We start from the raw sequence: 24,292 nt of genomic DNA on the forward strand, positions 1-24,292 counted from the left end.
TTCTGAATTCATCGAAAATGAAGCTTGGCACGTGTGCTTCAACAACCTGAGGGAACAGGAAGGCACAGTTAGGCATCTGCATTATCCATTTGTATGCTCCACTCAGCCACTAACACCCACATCTAGTCTACAACTGGAGCACACACACTACTGACCTGAGCCACTGTGGCATTAGGATGTGCTCCTGGATGTGTTCCTGCTTGGAGCACAAAGCAAGGAAAAGCACATCCCAGGCTGTGAGGAAGTGCTGGGAGCACAGGTGCTGGGTAAGGCTAGAGGAATGCTGCCACCTTGCTGTTTCTTCACACAGCACCAGGCTGAGCAGGAGCTGGGCAGGCACCATCTATGGCAGCTGCAGGACTGACACAAGGACCTTCTACTACCCTGCCCTGTGGGCTAGGAGGAAAAAAACTGGAAGAATCTCTCTCTTAATTGCAAGTATTAGCTGGGAAAAGGTCTATTCAATAACACTGAGGTACAGTCTGTATACAGCCAAAGGCATTATGACTTATTTTTAGTACCACACGTAAGTAATATATCATGTTCAAATGTAGTTAAGTTGTGTTTAACCCTGAAATAAAGTGTCTCTACAAGCCAAAACTTGTAGAACGTCCTTTACATATGAGGTAAGGAAGCTGGCTAGGAAACCAGGCTTTGGCAGGAGGGAAGGAAAGACTGGATATAGTGTTTCACCAAGATATAGAATTGCTAATTAGCATTTTGCCTTGTGTTTGCTGCTAACTTCATTATTACTTAATATAACATACAAGTTCCAAGATGTTGCTATTTCTTTCCTTCCCAGTAGCCCCCAGCAATGCACACTGAAGATTAAATTGAACAGACTTGTCTTAAATCTACACAAAGCTGAAATCCTCTATTTATTAACATCGATCTCTCTATTCCTGTGGTAACAGGACTGATGTCTATCAATTGGGCCCTGACCCATTCCTTGTTATGCTGCCTCCAGTGTAGTGAGGTGTGGACAGGTGTTTCCTGGCCACATCCCTTCATCTGCTGCAGTGGAGGGGTGTCACACACTCCCTGCTCTGCTTCCATGGAAAATGGTTGGGGTATTTAGGAACATATTTAGAGACATGGAATTCTTTCTTACCTTTCTTGGTAACTTTGTGTAGCGAATGTAATCCTCCAGGAACATGAGGGCACCCACGACATCAGCAGGCATTTCTGGTATCTTCTGGCTGAAATTAAATCACCGTGAAGATCACACTAACCAACCAGTTATTTGGATAAAATTACATGAAAATGCCAGCCCTCAAATAACACCATTTCCACTGGGTGTCCTGTGATTCCATGACAGTAAGAAAGAGTATTTTAATCTTATATTTAGTAAAATATATTATTATTATTATGCAATGGAATCGTAGAATGGCTTGGGTTGGAAGGGACCTTAAAGACCATCTAATTCCAACCCAGGGACACCTTTCACTAGACCAAATGGCTCAGAGTCCCATCCAACCAGGCCTTGAACATTTGCAGGGATGGGGCATTCACAACTTCTCTGGGCAACCTGTTCCAGTGCCTCACCATCCTCATGGGAGAGAATTTCTTCCTAACAACTAACCTAAATCTCCCCTCTCTCAGTTTAAAACCATTGTCCCTTGTCCTTTCACCGTCTGCCCATGTAAAAAGACCTTCTGCACCATTTTTTTAAAGTTCTCTTCAAGTATTGAAAGGCTGCAAATGTCAACTATACTCTGCTAGAAAAAACATACTGAAAAAGCAGAGATAATACTACTGAATCTCTCCTCACAGAGGTGATACTTAGGGGAAAAGTAAAACATGGATACCTTGTGCACTGTTCCATCGTTGAACGAATAAACTGACCGATCAGAGCCAGAAATTGTTCTGTGTATCTTGAGTGAAACTGTTTCAACAAGGTAAGGAGCCCCAGAACCAAAGGAAGCCAGTCAATTTGATCAGCTGGCCTCTTGCACACCACTCCTGCACACAAAAACACCCAAAACAACACACGTTTATGAAACAGAACATTTTTACAGCAGAGGCAAACTTAGATTCTTCACGATTTTTGCTGTGTCTCCCCTTCCGCTTGCCCACTCATAAAAATTCAAAACTAATGTAACAACTGCAGGTCTTCCAAGGCAAATGGCTTATGATACCAACTAAGGCATAGGATGCAAGGAAAAACCCACGAGTTTGGATTCTGTTTCCTACTCCACTGCATTGGGCTTCAGTATTATAACAAAACTGCCTTGACACAAGAGACTGAAGTCAGAAACTGTGTATTTTCTATGCAGGTTATTTTACTATCTTCACTACAGATAATTTCACACAGGTTTTCATTAGATTTAGACAAACAACAGCTTATACATTACCTAAATTTCTGTTGTACTGAAGTTTTGGAAACTGGGAAATGAGAAACAGGAAGTTGACAGTGGGAAAATATGGCAAACGTTTTGTTGTTATGTAGATCTGAGGGGGGAAAAAAAAAGAGTAACAATTCTTCTTCCCCGTATTATTTTTCTTCTCAGTTAATAATCAATAAAATAGAAAAAGCAAACTGCACCAAGCCCTGAGATGTATGACTGACCTTATTTAAGGGATTGTGAATGCCAGCTGCTTCCAGATAAGCTGTGATTTCATACAAAAGAGTGTTGTCCTCTTTGGGATAAGGTAGTGATGGGTTCTGGTAATGTGCTTCGATGTCAGCCAGTATTGCTCTAAAAGGAAAATAAATTCATTAAATACTATTTAAATTATCCCCAGATAGACCTTACATGGTGCCACATGTCACATTAAAGTAAAACTTCAAAGATGGCTATAAGCAACAGTAAACCACTTTTTCTGCGGTACATTTTTTTACAAACTTCATATTTGTTCCAAAAACAGCATCACACATTTTCACTGTTCTTTCTTCTCATCTGAATAGGACCTTGAATCCAGGTATAATCAAAGGCCACTAGAAGCTGCATGTTCAAACTAATTACTTGCCCAGTTATTGTTTATTTTTAAAGTTCTTGTTGGGTTCAAATTCAAATACACATCAACAAAAACCTGCACATAATCAGACTCCACATTTTGTTCTAATTTAGATTTAAGAATTGCTGAGCTGATAACCATTACATCACAGTGACACATGCAGCTCTTCAGCACATTTTGCTTCTTACTTATTGAGATTTTCCAAAGCAGCAGCCAAATGCTTGGAGTCAAACCTGCAGGAATAATTTAATTCATTGGTAATCTGTCGTCTTAAAATCTGCATCTGACCAACCTGTTGAAACAAACACAAAAAGGGTAGGGATTACACTGAAGGCAATGAAGGAAGAGTAAAGTTGAAGTAAGGAAAAGCTTAATGAGTAATTATTTAGAGTTAAACAGATTACACAAAGTCCTCATTACACCTAACAGCCTTTGTAGGGCTGCCCAAAGCAGGGACACACATCGTGGTAGGATCTCCCCGGGTACCAGGACACTGACTCAGCCTGTCTGCACTCAGGCCCAACCAACCCCAACTGTGTGGTGCACTCTGGGAGAGATGCAGTCACAGTGCTCGAGACTAACACACAGTTCCTGGCAGCAAACACAAGCTGTGTGAAAAGGGCACAACAGGTGTATAACCCCAGTTACTTGTTTTTCATTGGTAAGTGAAAATGCTTGTAGTCTGTCTCCCACCTCTTTCTAGACCTTAGGGTCAGCAGGCAGGGATAAAAACTATCAGAGAGGCTCACTGCAGTTAACCTTCCCCTTCTTACCTGACCTTTCATCTTCCCTTCAGTAACATAAACAAACATTCACAGCACACTAAAAAACAATGGTCCCAAAATTTCATTATAAAGACAAGATCAAAGCCATGTTAATGGGATAGCTGGTTTAAATCTTTGGCACAGTGCAAATCTTCTGTGGGAAGAAGGCAAATCCAGGAAATGCTACTGCTCCAAACTTTAGCCCTGGGCACATCATGGTCACAAGGTACTGTGGGGAGTCTCAGAGCTCCTGATACTGAGCAGTAACTTGGATCTGTAGTGCCAGGATCTGTTTTTGGTGAACTGTTACATATGAATCTCAGTTCTAAGCCCTTTTTGGAGTGAACTGCTTGTACAGATGAAGCTCAGGAGCTCTTGCAAACCCAGGCCTGCATCAGTTGTGATGCTACACAATTCCGAGTCAACATAATACAAAATTGTAAAATAAGAGATTAAAGTATGTAACCAAAGAGCCTAGAGTGAATTTTGAGCATCACTAAGTCACACAAACCTACCTTCATTATGGAGTCTAAATATGCTGTCCAGATCTTCTGTGTTTTTGCAATTGCTGCAGAATAAACCTTGTTCGAATTTGCTGAGGAAAGAAAAAGGGTGAGATATTAAAACCAGAACAAATAAGAAGATAAATAAATGCAAGTGTACAAAGACAATTGCTTTCTCCATCTTAAGCAGTAAGCACTTACCTATGATTCCTTTGAGAGGACTGACAGCACTCATAAGTGCTTTCAAGGTATCCTGCACTGCCCTGTCACGCAGTATGTTCTTCTGAAACATACTGAGGAAATTCTGAACAAAAGAAAGAAGCAAGTCAGTAAATTCCTCACACATGTACTCTGTGCTTAATCTTGGTGGTCAAAGAGATGCATTACTATTTCCACAGCTGAAGAGCTGAGGAATTCTGTGCTTTTCAGAGTTATGCTAATCAGTGTTAGGACAACTAGCAGATCCCCCTGAACAATATGCAATACCAGCTGTGGACAACTATTAATTCAATTTTTCAGGAAGAACTGTCTTCACTGATACTTATTTTCTTTCAAATCTTTAACCAGGCTAGGCCTAGATTCTTCCCAGGAATAAAAACTTGGTTTCACACAGAGGTCTAAGGGAAACAGTTATTACATAGAATTGACACCTTATTTATATCACGGTTGGCCCAAACAATCTAATTCTTCATTAATATCTAGACAGAAGAATAGAAGGTGACCTGAGCTCAACTTTTAAGTACACACACAGTGTACATCTTCAAAAAGCATCCCTTGCAAAGCAGTGTTCACCCAACACACAGTCCAGTGTTACACAGCACCAACTTCCATGTAACTGGTATTTTTGCCTTTGGGTTTGAACACTCATTTTTCAAAGGCTTTTGATTTCAATTTACCATTTCAATAATTAGCAGATTTTTTATTTCACTAGAAGTTATTAAACAATAAAAGCATTGTGACCTTGAGAAACTGAAGTTCAAAAATTACCTGCAGCTCCTTTACAATCATGAAGCACAACAGTCTGTCTAAGCCGTTGAGACCGAAGGTACCTAAAGTATCTTGGATCTCTGAGAAGAGACGACTATTGGTTACTTCCTGATGAGTTTTGATGTCATACCAGGTGTTCATTTGGTCAATGTAACATGTGATTCTGAGGAAAAAATAAACAAACAACTACTTCAGAATGAGCTGCAGGCAGTTCCTGTGGTAATGAGCTACCTCAGTGTGGTGGTGCATCACTCCCACCTCCAGGCTGCACTATGAGCTGAGAAATGCTCATTAGGCTTCAGCCTTGATGAACAGCACCCACATGTGAATGTGCTATAGCAAAAGTACTACGAATGTGACTCTCTAGATTCTTATGTACTTAAGATTTTTAAGTGAGTTACCGTTGTGCTATCGTAAATTCTATATGAACCTTTTGTTAAATTATTTAAATTAAGCTATCAATTAAGTGCTGTTAAGTGTAAGTGCCGCTAAACATTTAGGCCTAAGCCCAAGTCAAGTCTGTGGCCCAGTTTAGCAAGGGAGTCTACTCTGAACCTTGTGACCCCTATTCCCTTTCATTCTTACTGTTTCCTACCCTGATCCTTTTCTTCCTCCCAGCCCCTCCAGTCTCCACGTAGATAACTTTTTGGAGTTATTTTGGCTGTAGATTGAATGATCTCAGATTATAGTTTGCTTTTCCTCTGTGTGCTTTAACCATCTAGTAAGTAGTAGAGTGAATGAACAATGAGCTTTGTTGCACTTTTGCTTTTATATGAAACATGCTTTTGCCAGTAACTTTGCTGGTGATTTTTTAAGTAACCTTAAAACACTCATCCATGACACTTACTTGGAGATTCTTTCTGATCTGTCTGATTATCTCAGGTGATGTTCAGTTATTCCTCTCTCCACAAGGGCTCTGTAACACTTCCCTGGTTTTTCTCTCTCCTCCCTTTCTGTAACGCACAGTTTTCCTTCTTAGGCTAAAATAACATCTTTTCTAGACTAATATTTAAAACGTACAGGACAGACTGGGAAAATCTGGTTTTAGATGAAGCTGTTGATATGACAGCTAACAAAAACCTATTTTTCGTATGTTTGGTTTGTATATGGTGGAATTGGAGCAATCCCATGCACGGTGCTGTAACACAGATTTGTGACATGCTGTACTTACTTGGGGTCTGTGATCCTCAGGATTTCTCTGCAAAGCCGACCAATAAATGTTGCGGATTCATCCACAGGTGTGAATTTTGGTATAGGAATATGAGTAGACTGGTATATGCTTTGCCAGTCTTGAATCTGAAAAATGAGTTTTAAGAGTAATTTGCAGTGTTACCATTTGCACCTTTTTAATTTGCTTAGAAATTTTCCTTTTGTTTAATTTAAAAGTAGGACACTGTAAAACAATATTGTACATTACAGCAGAAGACTACAAAACCAGAATAAAGCAGAGAAGAATGAGTCTTATGACAGATATTAAAATATTCTGATTGGAATACTTTCCTTTTCTTGTATATGCAGAGGGTATACTGAAATATTTCAGAATAAGCTGGGGCAAATATTTTACATAGAGTTAGCACATGTAGTTGAAGTCACACAGTATGAGCTCTGCACAGTGGGTACATATGCTCCATTAGTCACAGGCTTGAAGTGCCAAATATAAAAGACATTTATCAACACTTTACTTGTTCTTGGGTTTGATTAGCACCTTTGTTCTTAAGAAGTTATTGCACTCTTGTTCCACATTGTAGTTGATAATCCGAGACACTTCCTCTTGCCAAATTTTTAAGCCATATATATTGACATAATCCTGGATGTATTCAAAGGATCGATGGAATCCATCCATTGTGGCTGCCATTTCCTTCAGTTTCGGCATGAGTTCACTTGGCTACAGATAACAAAAATACCCAAAACAAAAACCCAAGATAAAACCAAAATTGTGACCAGGTAGAATTCAAAGGAAATGAAAAAAGCTTCTAAATGCCCTTACAGAACAACCTCTAGAGCATTTCACTATGCACCAGCCAGAACTAAAAAGCACTCAAATTTATCCAAGGTTGTTTGAGATCTGAAGTAATTCTTATTAAATATATTTTCTACCCAGTTTTAATGTTTATTTTCAGCTTCAGTGGTACTACTGATTCATCTGAGAGATTCAACAGCCTGGACAGGATCAAAACAAGGAGCCACACTCCTTATTTATCATTGCCTTTCTATGTTTACCTGGCTTATCTGACCTGTCAGTCATCACAGACAAAGGCAGAACTGTTAATTCAGAATTGACAGGACACTTTGTAACAATATCACACTATCTTTATAGTTCTATGTACTCTTAGCTGTTTATAAACTCGTTTGATCATCACATAAGGCATTCTAAATAAACTTTAAAAAGTTCAAAATGTGTACTTTTTTTCAAAAAGGAAATCTGCACAGAAAACCAGGAATTATTTTCTGGAAGGCAGTTTGATAAAAGAGGTCCCTGCACACCCAAGATACATAAAAAAATAAAATAAAATCAAGCTATTACACACCTTTGCTCTAGGGTTAAAGATGAGGCCTCTGTGAAGAGCCAGGGCCACCCGTTTTACCAGCTCCTTCCTTATTCCATCCTCTAGTAACTGTTTTGGGTCCACCTAAGTAGAAGAAACACTATTTCCTTAACATCAGAAAGGTATAAAAATATAAGGCATTTAGTTTGTATCAAGAAAGATATCAAATACTTTTGATAAATAGGAAACCACTAATAGATGCATTTTCTCACCAGAGTTTGTCCAAAGAATAAAAATTTACATAATTCTACTAGATAATAAATTATTTAAGTTGAATGGCAAAGGTTTGTAGTTCCCATAATCAACCTTTGTTCATGATACCCAGAGAACGTTCTACAATTACAAGAATCCATTACGTGTTAAGAAATGTATGTTTCCCCAAGAATACTTCCTCCTGGTCCTCAAAGAGGCATCAGTGTAAGCCTAATGTGGGAAGAGCAGTTTTTATACCAATGGAATCACAGAATTGCAGAATATCTGGGGTTGGAAGGAACTTCAGAGGATCATCAAGTCCAACTCTTGGTCCTGTACAGGATGTTTCCTTCTGAATCCAAAGTTTCCTGCACAACAAGAACCTCACACACCACGCTGTGGAGTTTGCTCAGACTCAGCAGTGTGACTCCCACAGCCTGTGCTCCCTCTTTCCCCAATATCTGCTCTGCTGCTGCCAGCATGCTCCAACATCAGAGCTGCTGAAGGAAAGTAAGACTGGAGCAGTCAGGAGAGATGCTCTCTGCCTCTCCTCTCACTTAGCTGAACCAGCACTAATCAAATGCTCAAGGCACTAATTAATCACACTGCTCTTGTATTGCTCTGTCTCAGCCACAGCTACAGAAGCACAGAAAAATTCCCTTTGTGAGAACTTTTACCTAATAAAGAGCCAAGGGAAGAGCAGGACCACATGGCATGTTTCTGAAGAAACAGTTCTTCAGAGGCCCTGAAGATCACCAACTAAGGTGGATGAATCTATTTACATTGGGGACTGTGAGTTCTTAACGACCTTAAAAAAGATAGTTCTTATATGGCTGCCAATTTAGGCACCACTGCTTCAAAATATTTTTATGCAAACTTCTATTATCCTGTCTTTTTATCTTTCCTCAAGGTCTCACAGAATGTGCTGAAATATCTGCCCTAAAGTGCTAATGGCCACCAAATAACTTCTTCCTACTGGAATAATGGAACATTACCTTGATGATACCAACTAAAGTAGTTTTCATCATGAGGATACCTTCAGTGAAGATTGAAATCGCGTGGGTTAGCTTGGCAACCTTTAATAGAAAGAGCAAACACAATTTACTGAAGTGATTCAATAAATTAAAATGATAACTCTGAAAAGTTATACATATTTCCCAGTGGTAGCTTCCTATTAAACAGGAAGTTTCCACCTATATACTTTCAATTTTACATCTTGTTCTAGACTTACTTATAGTACCAATGATCACCCTTCTTTTAATTAGATAGGTGTGTTACCGGTAGGAAAGAACAAGTACCTCTCAGAGGCTTCAGAGAGATCATGGGAGGAAAGATCAGCCATATCCTCTATATACAGAACATCATGGACAAAACTCTCAGTTGGTACCTTTGAGCAGGCTAGGGACACACTTACAGCAGTTACTCCATAATGAAGCCTGCTGCCAGCAGAGTCCAGAATTTCCACTGACTTAACATAGCAGCACATTCACCTGAGTTTTACATTAGAGTAACCTTATGCTCAGAGTTCAGACAAGCCACTCTCATGTCTGTCAGATGTTTACAATACAGAATAGAGATGACACAGTTCAGACCTGCAGTTCTACAGAAATCAGAAGTGAAAAGCTTTTGTATAAGGTAAATAGTTTTCCCTTTACCTCATCAAAGCATCACAGAACCTCCTCTCTCCATTCCTACCCACACACAAAATAGACTAACTTGACAAAGTCTAATGGGGAGCCTAAACCTAGTGTTCAGGTCTGAGTATCAGCTTAATCAGAGATCACAGTTTGTTCGCATAAAACACCTAACAAGTGAGCACTCTGGCAAAAACAGCTGGGAAAAGCTGTCATCTTAACCCATAGTCAGAGAGAGATTCATTGAGGGAAAGACTTACTGGTCTACTCAGGTTTTTTCACCTCATCTTCCTCTACTGAAAATAAACCCAAATAATTTTAATGCTTGCTCACTCTTCCAGGCTCATAACTGTGCAGCAAAAAAAACCCCACAGACAAAATGAGCAATAGCAGCTTTATCTGACCAAATCAACATGCCTCCAGCCTCTCTTCTCATTCTGGGGCACCAAAAAATTTAATCCTGCTGGCCTGTTCAGTCTTTGACCTTCTTCTCTTGGACCAAGCACCCCAAATGTGGAGGGTTTCATTTCAGACTCAGCTGTTTAGGGTTCCCTCCCCTCCAATAAATAAAAGTATCTTTATGCTCATTTATAATTTTATTTAGTTTTCCTCCCCTTTTCTACAAGAACAAAAGTTTAAACTTCTACAAGTAGTTACTTGTAGAAGTACGAAAGTTACTCGTATGTCCTCCTGAAGCCTGCCATACGCTCAGAGTAACACCAGTCAATTTCAGCTCTTATCCAGCTTCACTGTTACAGTATAACTCTCTGAAGCTGTGTATACTTGAACTTAGGTTGAAGTTTGCCACCTCTAAGTTATGTTTTTTCTGAATTCCCTGTTTTAACTGCACCTCGTATCGTGGTCCAAGCTGAGCATAATCTCGTAGTTTGTCCTTATCCAAGCGAGTAGGCACTTCGATAATATCATGAGTCTGAAGCTTTATAATTTTGAGAAGAGATGTAAACATACTTTCTGGAATTATCTGTAGAACCTTTGTAAAGGAGAGAAGAAACAAACACAGTCAGTATATTCTCACAGAAAATATGTCTGATGAAGTAATTAGAAAACAAGGTAATTAAGCCTTTTCAAGCGCCTACCTTTCTTACATAGGAAACCAACTCGCCGGAGTAATACTGTGACACACTGAGAAGATCAGGACTGTTTGCTTGATTGATGCGGAGAAGAGGCAAGTCAAGAGCAGAAGCAAGCTAGAAATAAAGTTAAAATGTTAACTTCACAAGTCTATTTTTCTAATTCTCTTGCTCAGGCTCTTAACCTACAACTCAAAGCACTAGATTCTTCCTAAAGAGCAGCATTACATCAGGTTTTTCAACAGAAAAAGTAATTGTTAAAGGTCAAAAGAGTCCAACAATCTATACCATCCCCTTAGTATTTTTTAAAAAATCTTAAGAGTTGCATGAGATATTTTTCATGTAATTTTACATTCTCCCTCTTGTTAATTCCCGTTTGTATTTCTACATAAAGTATTTTAATCTGATGCTAAAACTTTATCGTGTCAGACAAAGGGCACAGCCAAAATAACTTTTCTAACTCCTCCAGCCTGCTCTGATCCATATGCACATGATCCCATCTCTGCACCAAAGTATCCAGCAAGCAACTGTAATGAGTAGAGGCTGGACAATGAGTCTGACTTGCCTCACAGCAGCAATGTAAGAGGTTGCATGAAAAAACATGCATAACTTGGTTTTACTTCCTTTACAACTAACCTTGAGTTAATTCAATACAGTCTAAAAAAATTTGACATAAAAAATGCTGGTAAAAGAAGTTTTGACTCTTCTGTGATTTCAGAGCCTTAAGGCCTTTTTATCAAAATGCTTGGACTGACCTGCAGTGTCCAAGTACATTCACTGTTGTTCACACTTACCTTTAGGAAAGTGGCTCTGAGTTTAGTTACCATAGATGGACTGACTCTTATGCTTTCCTGCATAATAGATGTAAAGCTGCGGCAGGAAACAAACAAAACAAATCAGCTTCTTCCCCTGAAACTCTTATTTTCATCTGTTATATCATATGTCACCAGCATCAGTGTAATCTAAAAATAGCACAGGAGATTGCTAAAGAACTTCACTAAAAAGAAGGATTTTGGTCTGAAGAGACACAGGTTAGAACAACCCTATCTGATAAAGGGGTAGGTGGGGCAAAAGCAGAAGGCATCAGGGAGCATTAACAGCCATGGTAATGAAGCAGCAGCTCAGCAAAATCACACCACAGAAAAGGAGTTCTTAAACATTTGTCTTTTCTTGTTTGCTTTTGGTTGAAATATGAACTCCTGTATTTTGGAGAACACTTAACTAGACTAAAGGCTGGAGACAGAAAGTTAACAAAACCTACAGTTAGAACAGGATAGACAGCAAACAGTTACAGTATCACTCAACCTGCAGCTAACAGCATGACAAGGATGGCTGTTAATTCCTATTCAAGTTGATGAGAGTTCAATATACTCAACAATTCCCAGAACAAAGCTCCAGGATGCTTTTTTTAATTGGAAAATTTATAGTATTAACAATATTTATGCATGTTATTTCCCATAAGTTTTGCAAATTATGTCTGACAGGGAAGAAAAAGCTCCTGCTGACCTACCTGTCAATTAATTGCCAAGCATAAGAAAGATCACCAACTATCTGCATGGTGATCAAGACCTCTTCTTTAATGTTGATAGTTCGGATCATCTGATGGAGAAACTTCCGTGTGTCAGCCAGAAACTGGCAAACTTGCAGGTTAGTTTCCAGCTGGTGAAACTCTTGGACCTATATTAAAAAACAAACAAACCCCATAAAAGGATTTCTTTTTTCCCCTATTTAAGTACAGCAATACAAAAAGAATCAGTAAACTAACATTTTTTCAAGGTGTTATCACAGTAAGACACTTAACAAACCCTGGCCTGTTTTAGGGTGCATTAAATAACAGGTTTCACAAAGTTACTTGAGAAGGTGTACTGTGAAACATCATACTGAGTATTCTTTTACACCCTGGAAGCAGAAGAAATGTAGACAAAATCCCCAGCTATTTTAATTTTGCCTTTCAAACTACCCTCTCCAGCTTCAAATGAATTTCTGTTCAGAATTTCTAATAAAATGAGTAATGATGTCAAATAACATTTAACACTGAAATACCCTACTAACCCTCAGCTCCAGGTGGCATGACTTTTCACACCATACCCCTGATTTTACAGCCCCAAGGTCTACATGCAACTTCTGCTCACTGTCGATATCTAACTGCAAAGATCTAATAGACTTAAACAATTGTTAAAATTCAGATGTGTTTTGTAACTCTGCTATCAGAAGTCTGTGCATGTGTAAAAAAATGCTCTTTTGTTTCAGAAGGACGAGGTCATTCATCTAGAAGTGCCTTTGCCATACCTCCTCCAAAGCCTGTATCAGCTGCACAGTTTTTCTGCCTGCCGCAGTGGAATCATCGTAGTTTAGAGAAGTTATTTGCTTGGAGATTTCTCTGAACCAAGCCTGAAGATTTTCTATGTAAGAACAACAAAAATGTAATTAAATCTCTCTCTGCATGGATGGTAAGCAACAAAAATACAGGGAATTTGCTAATCAGAACAACCTTAACAAAAAAGAAGCTGTGCATGTCAATTATTTTTAAAAGCTTATCTCACTCCTACATTTCCAGTCTTCTAACATGTAGAAGAACATGTAACTAGCATGCCACAGTAAAGTAGCAAATGCTCAGGTAAGTTTCACATACAACGTTAAAAAGACCTCCCAACATAAATGGACATTATAAAATCTACACAAGGATGATAAAGCTCTTTCAATCATAAATTTTTGTTTTATAAACTGTTTTACAATGTTAATTGCCTTGGCAGTTGCAATTTCTATGTCTTAAATGCAAGTTTACTAACATCAAAAAGATAAAGGGAAATATTTCAGTGAGCTAATTCTGCTCTTAAATTGAAACAAATGAGAAAACTGCCTGTATTCTAAGTTTTATTGGTTTGGATTGATTACAAACGTTGCCTTTACATTGACACTTTATGCTGTGTCTCTGAACATGAAAAAGTGATTTACAATGCTTACTCCAACACCAGTTCAAGAGAAAAACAAAATGTTTCAAAAAGCTGAACAAGGAACTTGGGAGGAAGTACAGAGTCAACTTTCAAGTCCCTGGTGAACTTGGAGAACACCACTCAGTGCAGAGGAGAAGTAAAAGCAGGTTTGAAAAGATGCTGAAACAATCAAAACCCAGGCTACAAACAGGGAAAGATGAGAGAAGAGGTTAAACCATCCCTGTATTTAATGGGCACGATCCTCTCACTCCTTTGCACACAGAACACAGGAGAGTGAACTCCATTATATGTTGAAAAGTGAACTGCCATTTTATAGTCTTAGCTGGCACATCTAAAGGAATAAAAATACTTTAAAAATATGGCCATCTAAATATTAGGTACCTAAATATTGCTTACATATGGAATGTCTGCTGAAAACCTAAACAAGACAGCATGAAAGAGACCCCTATGGCAGCTCAAGGACATGAAACTTTTTCTTATTATCACTATTAGCCTCATGCATTTTCTTTTGGTATCAGTTTCGAAATAAAAAATCAAAAGTAATTTCCCCCCCAGTTTAATGTTTAATAATTACCATTTTTCTCCACTCTAGTGAGAGGTTTAACTCCTGAGAAGACATCAGCAAGCTCAGTCATCCTTTCAGATCCCTCTTTTTTATAGTTCTCCCATTTTGCTTGTTTTTCTGACAGCATCTGCTTGAACATCTATCGAAAAATTAAGCACTTGGTTTACAAAACTGGCAAGAAGGCATATTGCACAGATGAAATAAAATAGCAAAACCAGATGGAACTGACTTAGTGATTACAACATAACTTCAAGATCTTGCCAGTACACTAAATTTTGTATTCAATTTTTGTATTAAAAGCATTAAGCTATACAGACAGTGTGATGGACACATCGCAACATTAATTAACTGAATTTCATAAAACAGCCCAATGCACATTTTTGATGTTTAGTCACTTATCAAAATATCCAGTAACTTTTTCAGCTTGGAGATCTTAGAAGACTCTGGTCTAATGTTGACTTCTACTGCACATACTCATCTCAGCCTATACAGAGAAAGCCAATTCAAAAAAGCATACAAGAAGTAAAGCAAACTCTTAAATACAACACCAGGCTGTACCAGAGCATTAACAAGAATCTTACAGAGATGGCAGAACTTCATACATAGGCTTTTGTCTCTGTTTAAAACAAAGCCTGAAAAAGAGAAGTATAGCAGGATAAAAAACACATCTTGCTCAACAGACTTTATTTTGCCTCTTATCAGGATGTTCATGCAAAATTCTTAGTAAATAAAAACACATTGGGCAAGAATTAAAACTGCCAATTCTTGAGAAGGCTGCAAAAGTTACTACCAAGCAAGAGTAGCTTGTGATCTACAGAAACCTCACAATTAACAAATCAAAACAGCAATTCTTTATGTGAGTGACTGCAGTAAATGCACTACTACTATTGAATTCTCAGCTCTGTTCTGCCATTCAGGGCAAAACTCTGAAGAAAGCAACAACACATTACCTCTTTCAAAATGAATTCAAATTGAGCTGTATCCAGAAGAAGCTGGAAAAGGATCCTGGAATTATACCTTGAGTCTGTTAGAATTTGATCCTTTATCTGGCGGAGACGTTTGTTATTTGGATCACATGCTGAAAATGGAAAGACAACATTTCTCCCCTGTGACAGAATTTGGTTAAGCTTTTCAATCTCTGTAAACAGATTCTTTTTTAATAGCTTGAAAGCAAAACCATTTTGCTCTGCTATCTAAATCCCCACTTGTTCTCCATTTACCTAGGTCTCACCACCCTTGTATGACCCTTCCTTGGAACAGGATATAATTAAGGTTTTTGTGGTGCTTCAGTCTTTGTAGAACTTCTTCAGGCTTCTGCAACTAAATGTGGATCTAGCCCACCTGACTGAGAAGCCTTGAGATCAGCATTTCTAAAACCACCACAGGAAGTGCATGGAAGTGCAACAGAAGCTCTCTCACTTACCAAGAAGCCTTAAAGACAGTACAAGCATTCAACCAAGGGAACATGCAAATAGGTTAAGTATACAGTCCCAAACTCACATCACAGACATTACTCAACAGTTTCAGTTGAATTTCAACAGAATAAAAAACTTGATTTTAACCTGTTACTTACTAAGATTTAAGAAGCTGGCTACTGCTTTCCCTTTGGGGCTAGGGAAAACTTTCAGAATGATGTTCCCAGACTTTTTCTGCAGAGTATTAATCAACAGGATCATGACTTCTACAAACTTTTATAGCTGTGCCTGGCTCACAAGAATTAAGGAAATGAACCTAAACAGTAGATGAAAATGCTGACTTCAAGATCAGCACACACTGAACTTCCCTTGGGACCAAACACGAGGCACCAGCACAGCAGGACTGACAGCTCTGCAGCTGCAGCATGGAAGTCTCACCTGTGTCTGCAGTGTGAAGCATCAGCCAGCGAATGGCTACGTTGCAGTCTCGCAGGCAATTCAGCAGCTTGGGAATGTTGTCCAGCACCAGCTCTTCCCTTAGACAGCCCTCCTTGAGAAACTGCTGCACCTGTGTGTGCACTCGCTCAGTGACTGCAGCATACCTGCTGGCCTTAGAATACAGAGATTCCATCGATATAATCTTGGCCTCAAATGGAACACATCATGTTCCCGAGAACTTAAAGGCACACAGATGAAAAAAGTACTATAAAAAAGTACTATTAACAGCACTAGTAGGCAATATCACACACTGCAACTGCATGACACAGGATGAAAGCTAAACTTTAGAGCAAACCGACTACATAGAAAGCATAACATTTCAAAAATGCAGACTTGTAAGCTTGCAATATTAATTTATTTACTCTGTAGAAATTATTCCTAAAAATGGTACTGATATTGCCTAATGGGAAAGAAGAACAACAAAAATCTATCACAGAATGGAAATACTTGTTCTGAGTTAAATGTCAGTTCTACCTAGAAAATTTCTTCCCTAAAGAGTAAGGAAAATTTTCTAATCATATTCCCTAAGTTTACTAGGCAATATATTACAGTTCTCCTAATAAAACACTTCTGTGTGTTCTTTCCTAAGCACTGGGGTTAGATTCTAAGGAAACATTTAGCTATTTTCAATCAATTGATTTGTTGATTAAAAACACAAGCAACCAAACCAGTGTTACTCACTGGTTTTTAGGCATGGAGAATTACTTACCATAGAAAGAGCTAGCTGCATTGCAACATACAACATTCCAGTATCATTCTTTTAAACCAGATGCTTTTCCCAGATTATTATTTAATTTGGATGGCCCCATTTGAAAATGACTGAGTGCCACACATGTGTAACCTCTAAAACTGTGATCTATGCCAGACCAAACACTACAGTCAGCTTAGGGCATCCCAGTACTGAACAGCATGGCAAGGAGTGCTGGCAGCTACTCAGTCAAGTCACAGCCCTGAAACTTTCAGGGGAAACAAAACACTGCAAGAGGAAGTGAAACAAGCAGTGCTGTTAAGACCAGATTTTGAAACCCTGAAGTATCTTCTACTCAGTTATGTACTCAAAGTATTGTATTTCAATACAATGCAAATAATTGTATACAAGAAGAAAAGATCCATCCAGTACTGATGTCCTGTAATATACTTGAGATGCCCATACAGGCTGAAACTTGCTAAAAATATCTAACTCTGGGTTATGTACCTACCTGCTCTTTAACATTTGAAAGATCCAATGTGTAGTTGAGGGCAGTTTTAGCAGCTTTGTAGGGTTCCCACGCTTCTGCCAGATTTACAGTGATTCCCATATAAATGCTGATAACCTAAGATTGGAAACAGAAAACAAGAAGTTGCATTTATATTTTTATGAAGAAAGAGACATTCTTTTCATCTGGCAATGACAGAAAGGGATATGCTGTGGGTATCAATATGAGATAACTAAACTTTCTCGGTAGTCTTACCTTTTACTCCACCACCTTTGGAAATCAAGGAGTAAGGAGACTTTGAAATAAGAGGCACACAGTTAATTAGAGGCTTAGTTCTCAAAACAAGCTAATAGTCCTTTCAGCCTCTATGTATGATCCTTGGTCGCTAATTTTTTTCTACAAGAACTTAATTCTTTTTAATTTCCATGATGCTCTACAGAACACTGATGAAAGTAACTGAGGAAATGACTTTGATAGAGAAGGAAAAATGATCTAATAACTCCTATGCTGAGGATGCCCAAAGGACCAAATTGAAATGTAATTCATCTCCTGTGGTGAACACAAACTGAAGGAAATTATGATTCCACTCTGATTTTTAAGGAGCAGAGAGGAATTGATTTCAGACCCACAAGTTTAAGCATGATTACAAATACAGACTTGTGGTTAATTTACAAGTGTTTGTAAGATAATTGATTAGAAGTGTAAGCCCTGTGTTACTGGCAGATGAAGGATATACAGAGCTGTGACAATCACAAACTTTGTCACACTATTTCTCCAGTATTCCTCCATCCAGGAGTGATCAAACCAGGGAGGACACTGGCAGCCTTTGATCTCCTCTGACATTGTCAAAAAGGAAGCCAGTAAAGATAAATGGGACACTAGCCTACTGATAGGAAGATCCCTTTCATATTGTTGAAGTGAAGCTCATTATCTTCTGTAGATGACAGTTCCTCAAAAGGCAACACTGAACTGCTAACAGTCATTTGAAATCAGCCCAGGAGTCATATATTCTGTACAGTGCAGCTAACACATCCATACCTGATCCCCAGAAGATAGGTTTTGTCTTAAAAACACCAGTTTGCACCATGAACTCAAGTTAATAAAAATGCTGACATAATCAGGAATTCACAATGTCAAGTTCTCCTTTCTAAAAATAAGCTTGTAGGTTTCCAGAAACAGAGGGGTTCTAATGCCTACCAAAACAGACAGCCATGCCAGCTTCTCCCCTTCTTCCTTCACTATCCCACTTACTGTACAAATGAATTCAGTTTGAAACAGATAGAGATAACAAAGAAACTATACATTAATTTGTGTAAGTCTAATTCCCTTTGATACAGACTACCTGGGGACACCATTCTTACATGTCAGTGCATTTCAGTAACAGTTTTTTGCAGAAATTCTGAATGGAAATCCTAAATCTCAGTACTGAGACACATAGTAATGCATCACTGCATCCAAAAAGGTCTACAGAATCACACACAGTGGTAGGCTTTGCTTCTAAGCTATTTAGACAATGGCATGTAATTAATCCTTAAACAAGTTTCCAAACAACATCAGTGTGGGATGATTTGTTGGAGAGCAAGACTGCTATGCAGAGCATCCTTGACAAGCTGGTAGAATTCACCAGCTGAAATCACATCAAGTTCAGTAATGATAACTGCAAAGTACTTGGGACAAACGCAAACCCTTCCAACAGCACAATCTGGGAACTGGCTGCCTGTGAAACAATTCTGCAGAAAAGGACCTAAGTGTCCTGGTGCACAAACTGAACATGAATCAGCCATGCAGCCTTATCAATGATGAGTAATCACACACTGGGCTATTCCAGTCAGATTGCAGCCAGTAGATTGAGGGAAGTGAATCTTTCCTTCTAGTCAGCTCTCATGAGGTCCCATTTAGAGTAATGTGTCCAGATTTGGGCTCCTCAGCATGAGACATACATGGACAAACTGGACTGAACTGAACAGAAGGCCACTGTGACTCTTAGAGGGATCCAGTATGTAAGTAGAGGCTATGGGAGTTGGGATTGCTTAAACTGGAAGAAAGATGACTAAGGGATCTGACTGTGGTCTCCTATTCCCTAAAGGGAAGTTATGAATAAGACAGAGCCAGACCCATCTCAGACATGCACAGTGCAGAGGCAAGAGACAAGAGCCACAAGCTACAGCAAGGGAAATTTCAGTTGTACAGAAGGAAGAAATTCTTCACCATGAGAATGATGAAGCACAGACACAAGTGTTCACAGTGGCTGTTAAGTCTTCACCTTAAGTATTTTCAAAACTCACTTGACAAGGCCTGATCAGACTGATTTAGCTTTGATGCCAGCCCTGCTTTGAGGAGAAGGCTCAACTAGACCATGTCTAAAATGCCTTACAGCACACATTTTTCTATGACTCACTTTATCATGATGCTATTAAGAGTGTAGTTGATTCAAGCATTTAAGACGATATTTTCAGAGGAGAGACTTCCATACTTATCCAGAATGACTGACTCAGACTGCTTCACCCTGAACAAAGTAAAATTTCCACAGGGAAGAATCTCTTCTAGTTTGGGGATAGTATTATTTTCTATAATGCATAATCTAACAATAATCTAAATTGTTCCTATAACATTAAATCCAGAGAAGAGTTTTAAACCAGATTTTTTTACCCAATTATCTGGAAAGTATTTATCCACTATCTCTCTCATTTTTGCTTGTTGAGTGTGAAGAATAGAAGAATCAAAATACAGTATCACATAGAGCATAGCAGCCTGAGTAGCCAGGGCAGTGCTGCGGTGTTCTGGTAATGGGTATGCTGAGACCTAGAAAAAGGGAACAAAACAAAACTGAACATAATATAATGCAACATAAACCATCCAAAAGTATTATTTTATGAGGTTAAATGTTCAGACTAGTAAGAAAAATCAGGAGGCTTTTGCCCACTGCCATCAAGAACAAAATGCAAGTATCAAAGGAGAAAACCCCTCAGACATAACACAATTTAGTATAGGATGCTGCATTCAGTTTGTGCTGAGCTGAAGATTTCTACCCTACTTTTTGTACACTTGGAAAAAGTGCATTGATTATGACCATGCTTTGTACAGAAACATGTTTTTCATTATCAGCTGAGCACTACAAAACAGAACTAAAAATGTTAGTATTATTTTAATGCAAAAGCCATACACATCCAGTATTATAAAAAAAATATAGAAAATTACAAGTAATTTTGATATAAAGTATCTGATTTAACTATGATTTTGATTAAGTACTTCAAAAGAGCAGAGTCTCACAAACACTTCAGTTTCCTATAAGAGACAAAAATTATGTCATAAAGTGGTTGCTCTTCACAACTTGCTATGTTATCTTTTGTCTGTATCTAGAACCCTCACAACTTCAAAAATTCTCGAAGTACCCAAAAAGGCATTTTTTTCCCCTTTGAAGGTTATTGTGTCTGTCCATAACATGAAAATGCTTTCAATAAGGTTCCTCCTTTTAAATTATTACCCCTGCCTAACGATGTAAGTCTTTATTCATTATAATCACTCATTAGTCTTCCAATGCTGGTTATCTGGCATCTATAAACTGCTTCAGTTATCCAGGATTCACTAAAAGTGTGCAGAAATAACACTGCTTGTCCATGCCAAAGACAAGCCTGCTCAGAAGCAAATGTTATCAAAGAAGTCATATCAGAAGAGACTATATAGTATTCATTACTGACACTTTGCTTTGTTTTTTGTCTTTTCCTTTATTAATACAACTGTCATAGTTAAGAACTGCAATGTTAGTGTTCCTTTGGAAACACATTGTCTACTAAAGGATGATAAATCTCTTTTCAGTAACCAGAAGAATGGGAAACTCAGAAAGAATTAAGAGTGGTCAATTATTTTTTAGTTAAACATATTGAACAAAAATGTTGTTTTGTAGTGCAAGGATGGCCAAGCACTGGAGCAGGTTGCCCAGAGAGGTTCCGTGGTTTGCACCTCTGGAGATACTCAAAATCCAGCTGGATGCACTCCTGGGCAGTCTGCTCTAACTGACCCTGCCCAGAGGTTGGATAGCTCATCTCAAGAGTTCCCTTCCAATCTCTGTCATTCATTTTTTTCTGCACTTTACGGTTGAGTAACTAACCTGCGAATCAATCTGACGTTCTCTTTTAGATGTCTCTTTTCTCTCGGAGTGACTTACCTGGTTATAGATGTCATCTGACCGTAAGCGGCCGATGACCATGCTGATGAATGTTTCACTGATGGGAACTCTGCTGAAGTAACTCTCGGGGTAGTTGGGAGGTCTTTTAGCTCCAGATTGGCTCGAGTACCCAGTGCTTCGCAGCAGTTTACAAATATCATCTAAATTGGAATCAGCAGAGGATCGGGCTGCACTGTTTCACGAAAGAAAGGAACAAAAGTTGAGCTATGTGACTTTGTAATTTCCTTCTCTCCCACCCCTTGTAACTACACCCTTCCCACAAGAAAATGAACAGATATTGAAGTCTGTGATATTTTTGATTGTTTACTCCATGAATATAATGTTCACCATATTACAGGAGGACACCGATAAATGTCCATAGTGAAATCCCAGATAAGCACACAAAGCACAAACAGAAAAGTGAACTTTACTCAGGAACAGAAATGTGATTTATATTCAGAGGGGGAGTTCATTCCATTTTTTTAAAAGAATTTATTTTTATTTTTTCCTCCCCATTTCTGAATTCCCCTTGCCAATCCACTTCTGCATTCCAGAACTAAGGAACCTCTCATTATTTACTGAGACACACAAATATAGTCAGAACAGCACAGGAACAGGATACCCCCTTTTTCCTATGTGTGAAAGGATTTGCACCAATACCCTTAGAGACCCCAACTTTATGATGCTGTTAACCTACCCAGGAAAACTCATTACTGATATGCCTAACCAAGCACTGTAACTACAAGAATTCTGACTTGCAATACGTTTCTCATCTAAATACGCAGGATTTTTCAGAAGGTTTCCTTGCACATTTGGGAACCTGTGACACTTTCATAGCTGGCACTTGCAGCCTTAAAGCTTTAGCTGAAAGCTTATTTGTCACTGGGCTTCAAATGTCTGTTTTAACAGAATGAAAAATCTGCTGCTTGTTTTGCAGCTACACCTGCAAACAGCTAAATCAAACTCTACTGCTATTCAGAGGGCTCTGCTGAATTATCTGTATATAGTCAGTTGATGAAAAAGGTGTTGATACTTCCATTTAGCTTAATTCAATAACCAAGGTTACTGAATATACTGCATGTTACATCTTTTCAGTCTTGAGTGTTTCTGCATGCCAATACACACTACCTGTATCTGTAGTAGGAAACCAACATTCTTTCTCTGACTTCTCCTTCAATCTTCTGGTCAATGACCAGTAGCATGACTCCATATAAATAGAGAGCTTCACACTGTTTGGAGAGAGAAAGAATAGAATCACATAAATACAGTTCTGTAGCAACATTTAAAGAAAAACATTGACTGGCAAACTAAACCAATCTCAACTATGTAGTCAATACAATATGGAAAATGGCAGGATGAGTATTTTGGGTCTTAGTTCCCCTTAAAGTGAGTCACAGCACTCCTGTGCATTTGGTAAACTTAAATCTTTGTCCAGTTTGGCACTAAACCAGTGGGTTTATTTTCTACTCTTACAAAAGTGGCCAATACTTACTAGAAGCTGTTTTCCATCTTCATTAAGGAGGACTGTTTCTAATGTTTGCTGAATGTAAATTCCTTCATTGAGGTCATCTAAATATCTAGAAATCATAACAAAAAGTTGGTCATTGACTATTTTACTCTCAAACCATGTATCCTCAGAACTCAGTCAGCTTTCTCTGAAAGTCAACATATGCATCAGAGTATTTTCCTAGTACATGCAGCATGGAGTTTTTCATACAAAGAAGAAGAGATGCTCTACTATGAAATGAGAGACTAGAACCTGTAGTTAGTGCCAAGCAGTTGGCAGACGTCTCCTTCCATATTCTGATGGTGTGTGTGAAAGACACTAGAGGGTACTTGGAAACTTACAGCTCATCCTCTTAATCCTGTTATGGATGGATACAGCCTGAGAAGGCTGCCATGAAGTGTCTTATTTTCAAGTTACCACAAAAATATCTCCTAGAAATGCCAAAAATTGATCTCAAGTACAATTTGGAAGGTTGAGCTAGAAATAAGAGTATGTTCACCTTAATTAAGATTTATTTCTACTAAAGGATTTTCCAGTAACATTACTTATAATAAGTAATATTAAACATTTATTCATTTCATATAAGACCAATAACAAAACCAATTCTCATGCTTAAGAATCTCAGGAACTTTTTCTTAGAACATTTCATGAACCTTTCATTTTCTTTTATTACAGGTCAGAGTAGCAAACTTGAGAATATGGGAACTCCACTGAAAAATTAACTTCAGGAAAATAACTTCATTGAAAATTAAAATAACCCCCAAAACTACCTGATGTTCTGTTTTGCAAGACCACAAAAAACTTAGCTTAGTAATATGGAGTCTCCTTTTGTTAAAAAAGTCTTCAGGACAATCTCCAAGATAAAGAAGCAAAACTAGCTCAGGCTTGCAATTGAGGAAATGAGGCAGAGAGGTTAAGTGCTTTTAAGTCCTATATTAAGCCAGTAGGGAACAGCAGGAGTAAAAGTCAGCATTCACCTCAGCAATCCACATTGCCAGATGCACATGAATGTGCTTCAGTTATGAGTGTATTGGGTCTCTAAGGAAAAAGCTACTCATCAGTAAGACAAAGCAGTAACCTAGTCTTGGAAAATCCATATGTATTTAAGATACCATACCTGTTTAAATCTACAATGTATTTATGTACACTCTGAAAAGCTAAATAAAACCTCGTCAAAATTTCAATGTTATTTTCACGGAATTCTTCATCTAAATCCAGTAACTCAGGTTTGGCTTCCAGTTTGCCTTCACATGTCTCAGGTCCCTAAGGAAAGAAATCCATCTTTAGAGACAGTATTTGACTTTGACCTCTCTTCAG

At 38.4% G+C, this 24,292-nt stretch overlaps 1 protein-coding gene across 1 annotated transcript in view; it reads right to left on the reverse strand.

Moving 5' to 3' along the window:
- KIAA0196 (KIAA0196 ortholog) overlaps positions 1-24,292 on the reverse strand; it is a 28,046-nt gene that overhangs the window by 1,410 nt on the left and 2,344 nt on the right. Inside the window, exons 2-28 of the mRNA XM_009079144.1 lie at positions 24,093-24,238; positions 22,961-23,045; positions 22,597-22,697; positions 21,469-21,661; positions 19,953-20,105; positions 17,307-17,420; positions 16,048-16,219; positions 15,145-15,272; positions 14,204-14,333; positions 12,965-13,077; positions 12,186-12,352; positions 11,470-11,545; positions 10,682-10,792; positions 10,435-10,575; positions 8,946-9,026; positions 7,741-7,842; positions 6,918-7,097; positions 6,384-6,508; positions 5,213-5,375; positions 4,427-4,529; positions 4,238-4,317; positions 3,147-3,250; positions 2,570-2,699; positions 2,355-2,451; positions 1,809-1,962; positions 1,112-1,199; positions 1-46 (exon numbers count right to left, since the gene is read on the reverse strand). Coding sequence (XP_009077392.1) covers positions 1-46; positions 1,112-1,199; positions 1,809-1,962; positions 2,355-2,451; positions 2,570-2,699; positions 3,147-3,250; positions 4,238-4,317; positions 4,427-4,529; positions 5,213-5,375; positions 6,384-6,508; positions 6,918-7,097; positions 7,741-7,842; positions 8,946-9,026; positions 10,435-10,575; positions 10,682-10,792; positions 11,470-11,545; positions 12,186-12,352; positions 12,965-13,077; positions 14,204-14,333; positions 15,145-15,272; positions 16,048-16,219; positions 17,307-17,420; positions 19,953-20,105; positions 21,469-21,661; positions 22,597-22,697; positions 22,961-23,045; positions 24,093-24,238 — 3,283 coding nt within the window. The remainder of the gene's footprint in view (positions 47-1,111; positions 1,200-1,808; positions 1,963-2,354; positions 2,452-2,569; positions 2,700-3,146; positions 3,251-4,237; positions 4,318-4,426; positions 4,530-5,212; positions 5,376-6,383; positions 6,509-6,917; positions 7,098-7,740; positions 7,843-8,945; positions 9,027-10,434; positions 10,576-10,681; positions 10,793-11,469; positions 11,546-12,185; positions 12,353-12,964; positions 13,078-14,203; positions 14,334-15,144; positions 15,273-16,047; positions 16,220-17,306; positions 17,421-19,952; positions 20,106-21,468; positions 21,662-22,596; positions 22,698-22,960; positions 23,046-24,092; positions 24,239-24,292) is intronic.

The sequence above is a fragment of the Acanthisitta chloris genome, unplaced genomic scaffold (assembly GCF_000695815.1).
Source record: "Acanthisitta chloris isolate BGI_N310 unplaced genomic scaffold, ASM69581v1 scaffold127, whole genome shotgun sequence".
Classification (NCBI taxonomy): domain Eukaryota; kingdom Metazoa; phylum Chordata; class Aves; order Passeriformes; family Acanthisittidae; genus Acanthisitta; species Acanthisitta chloris.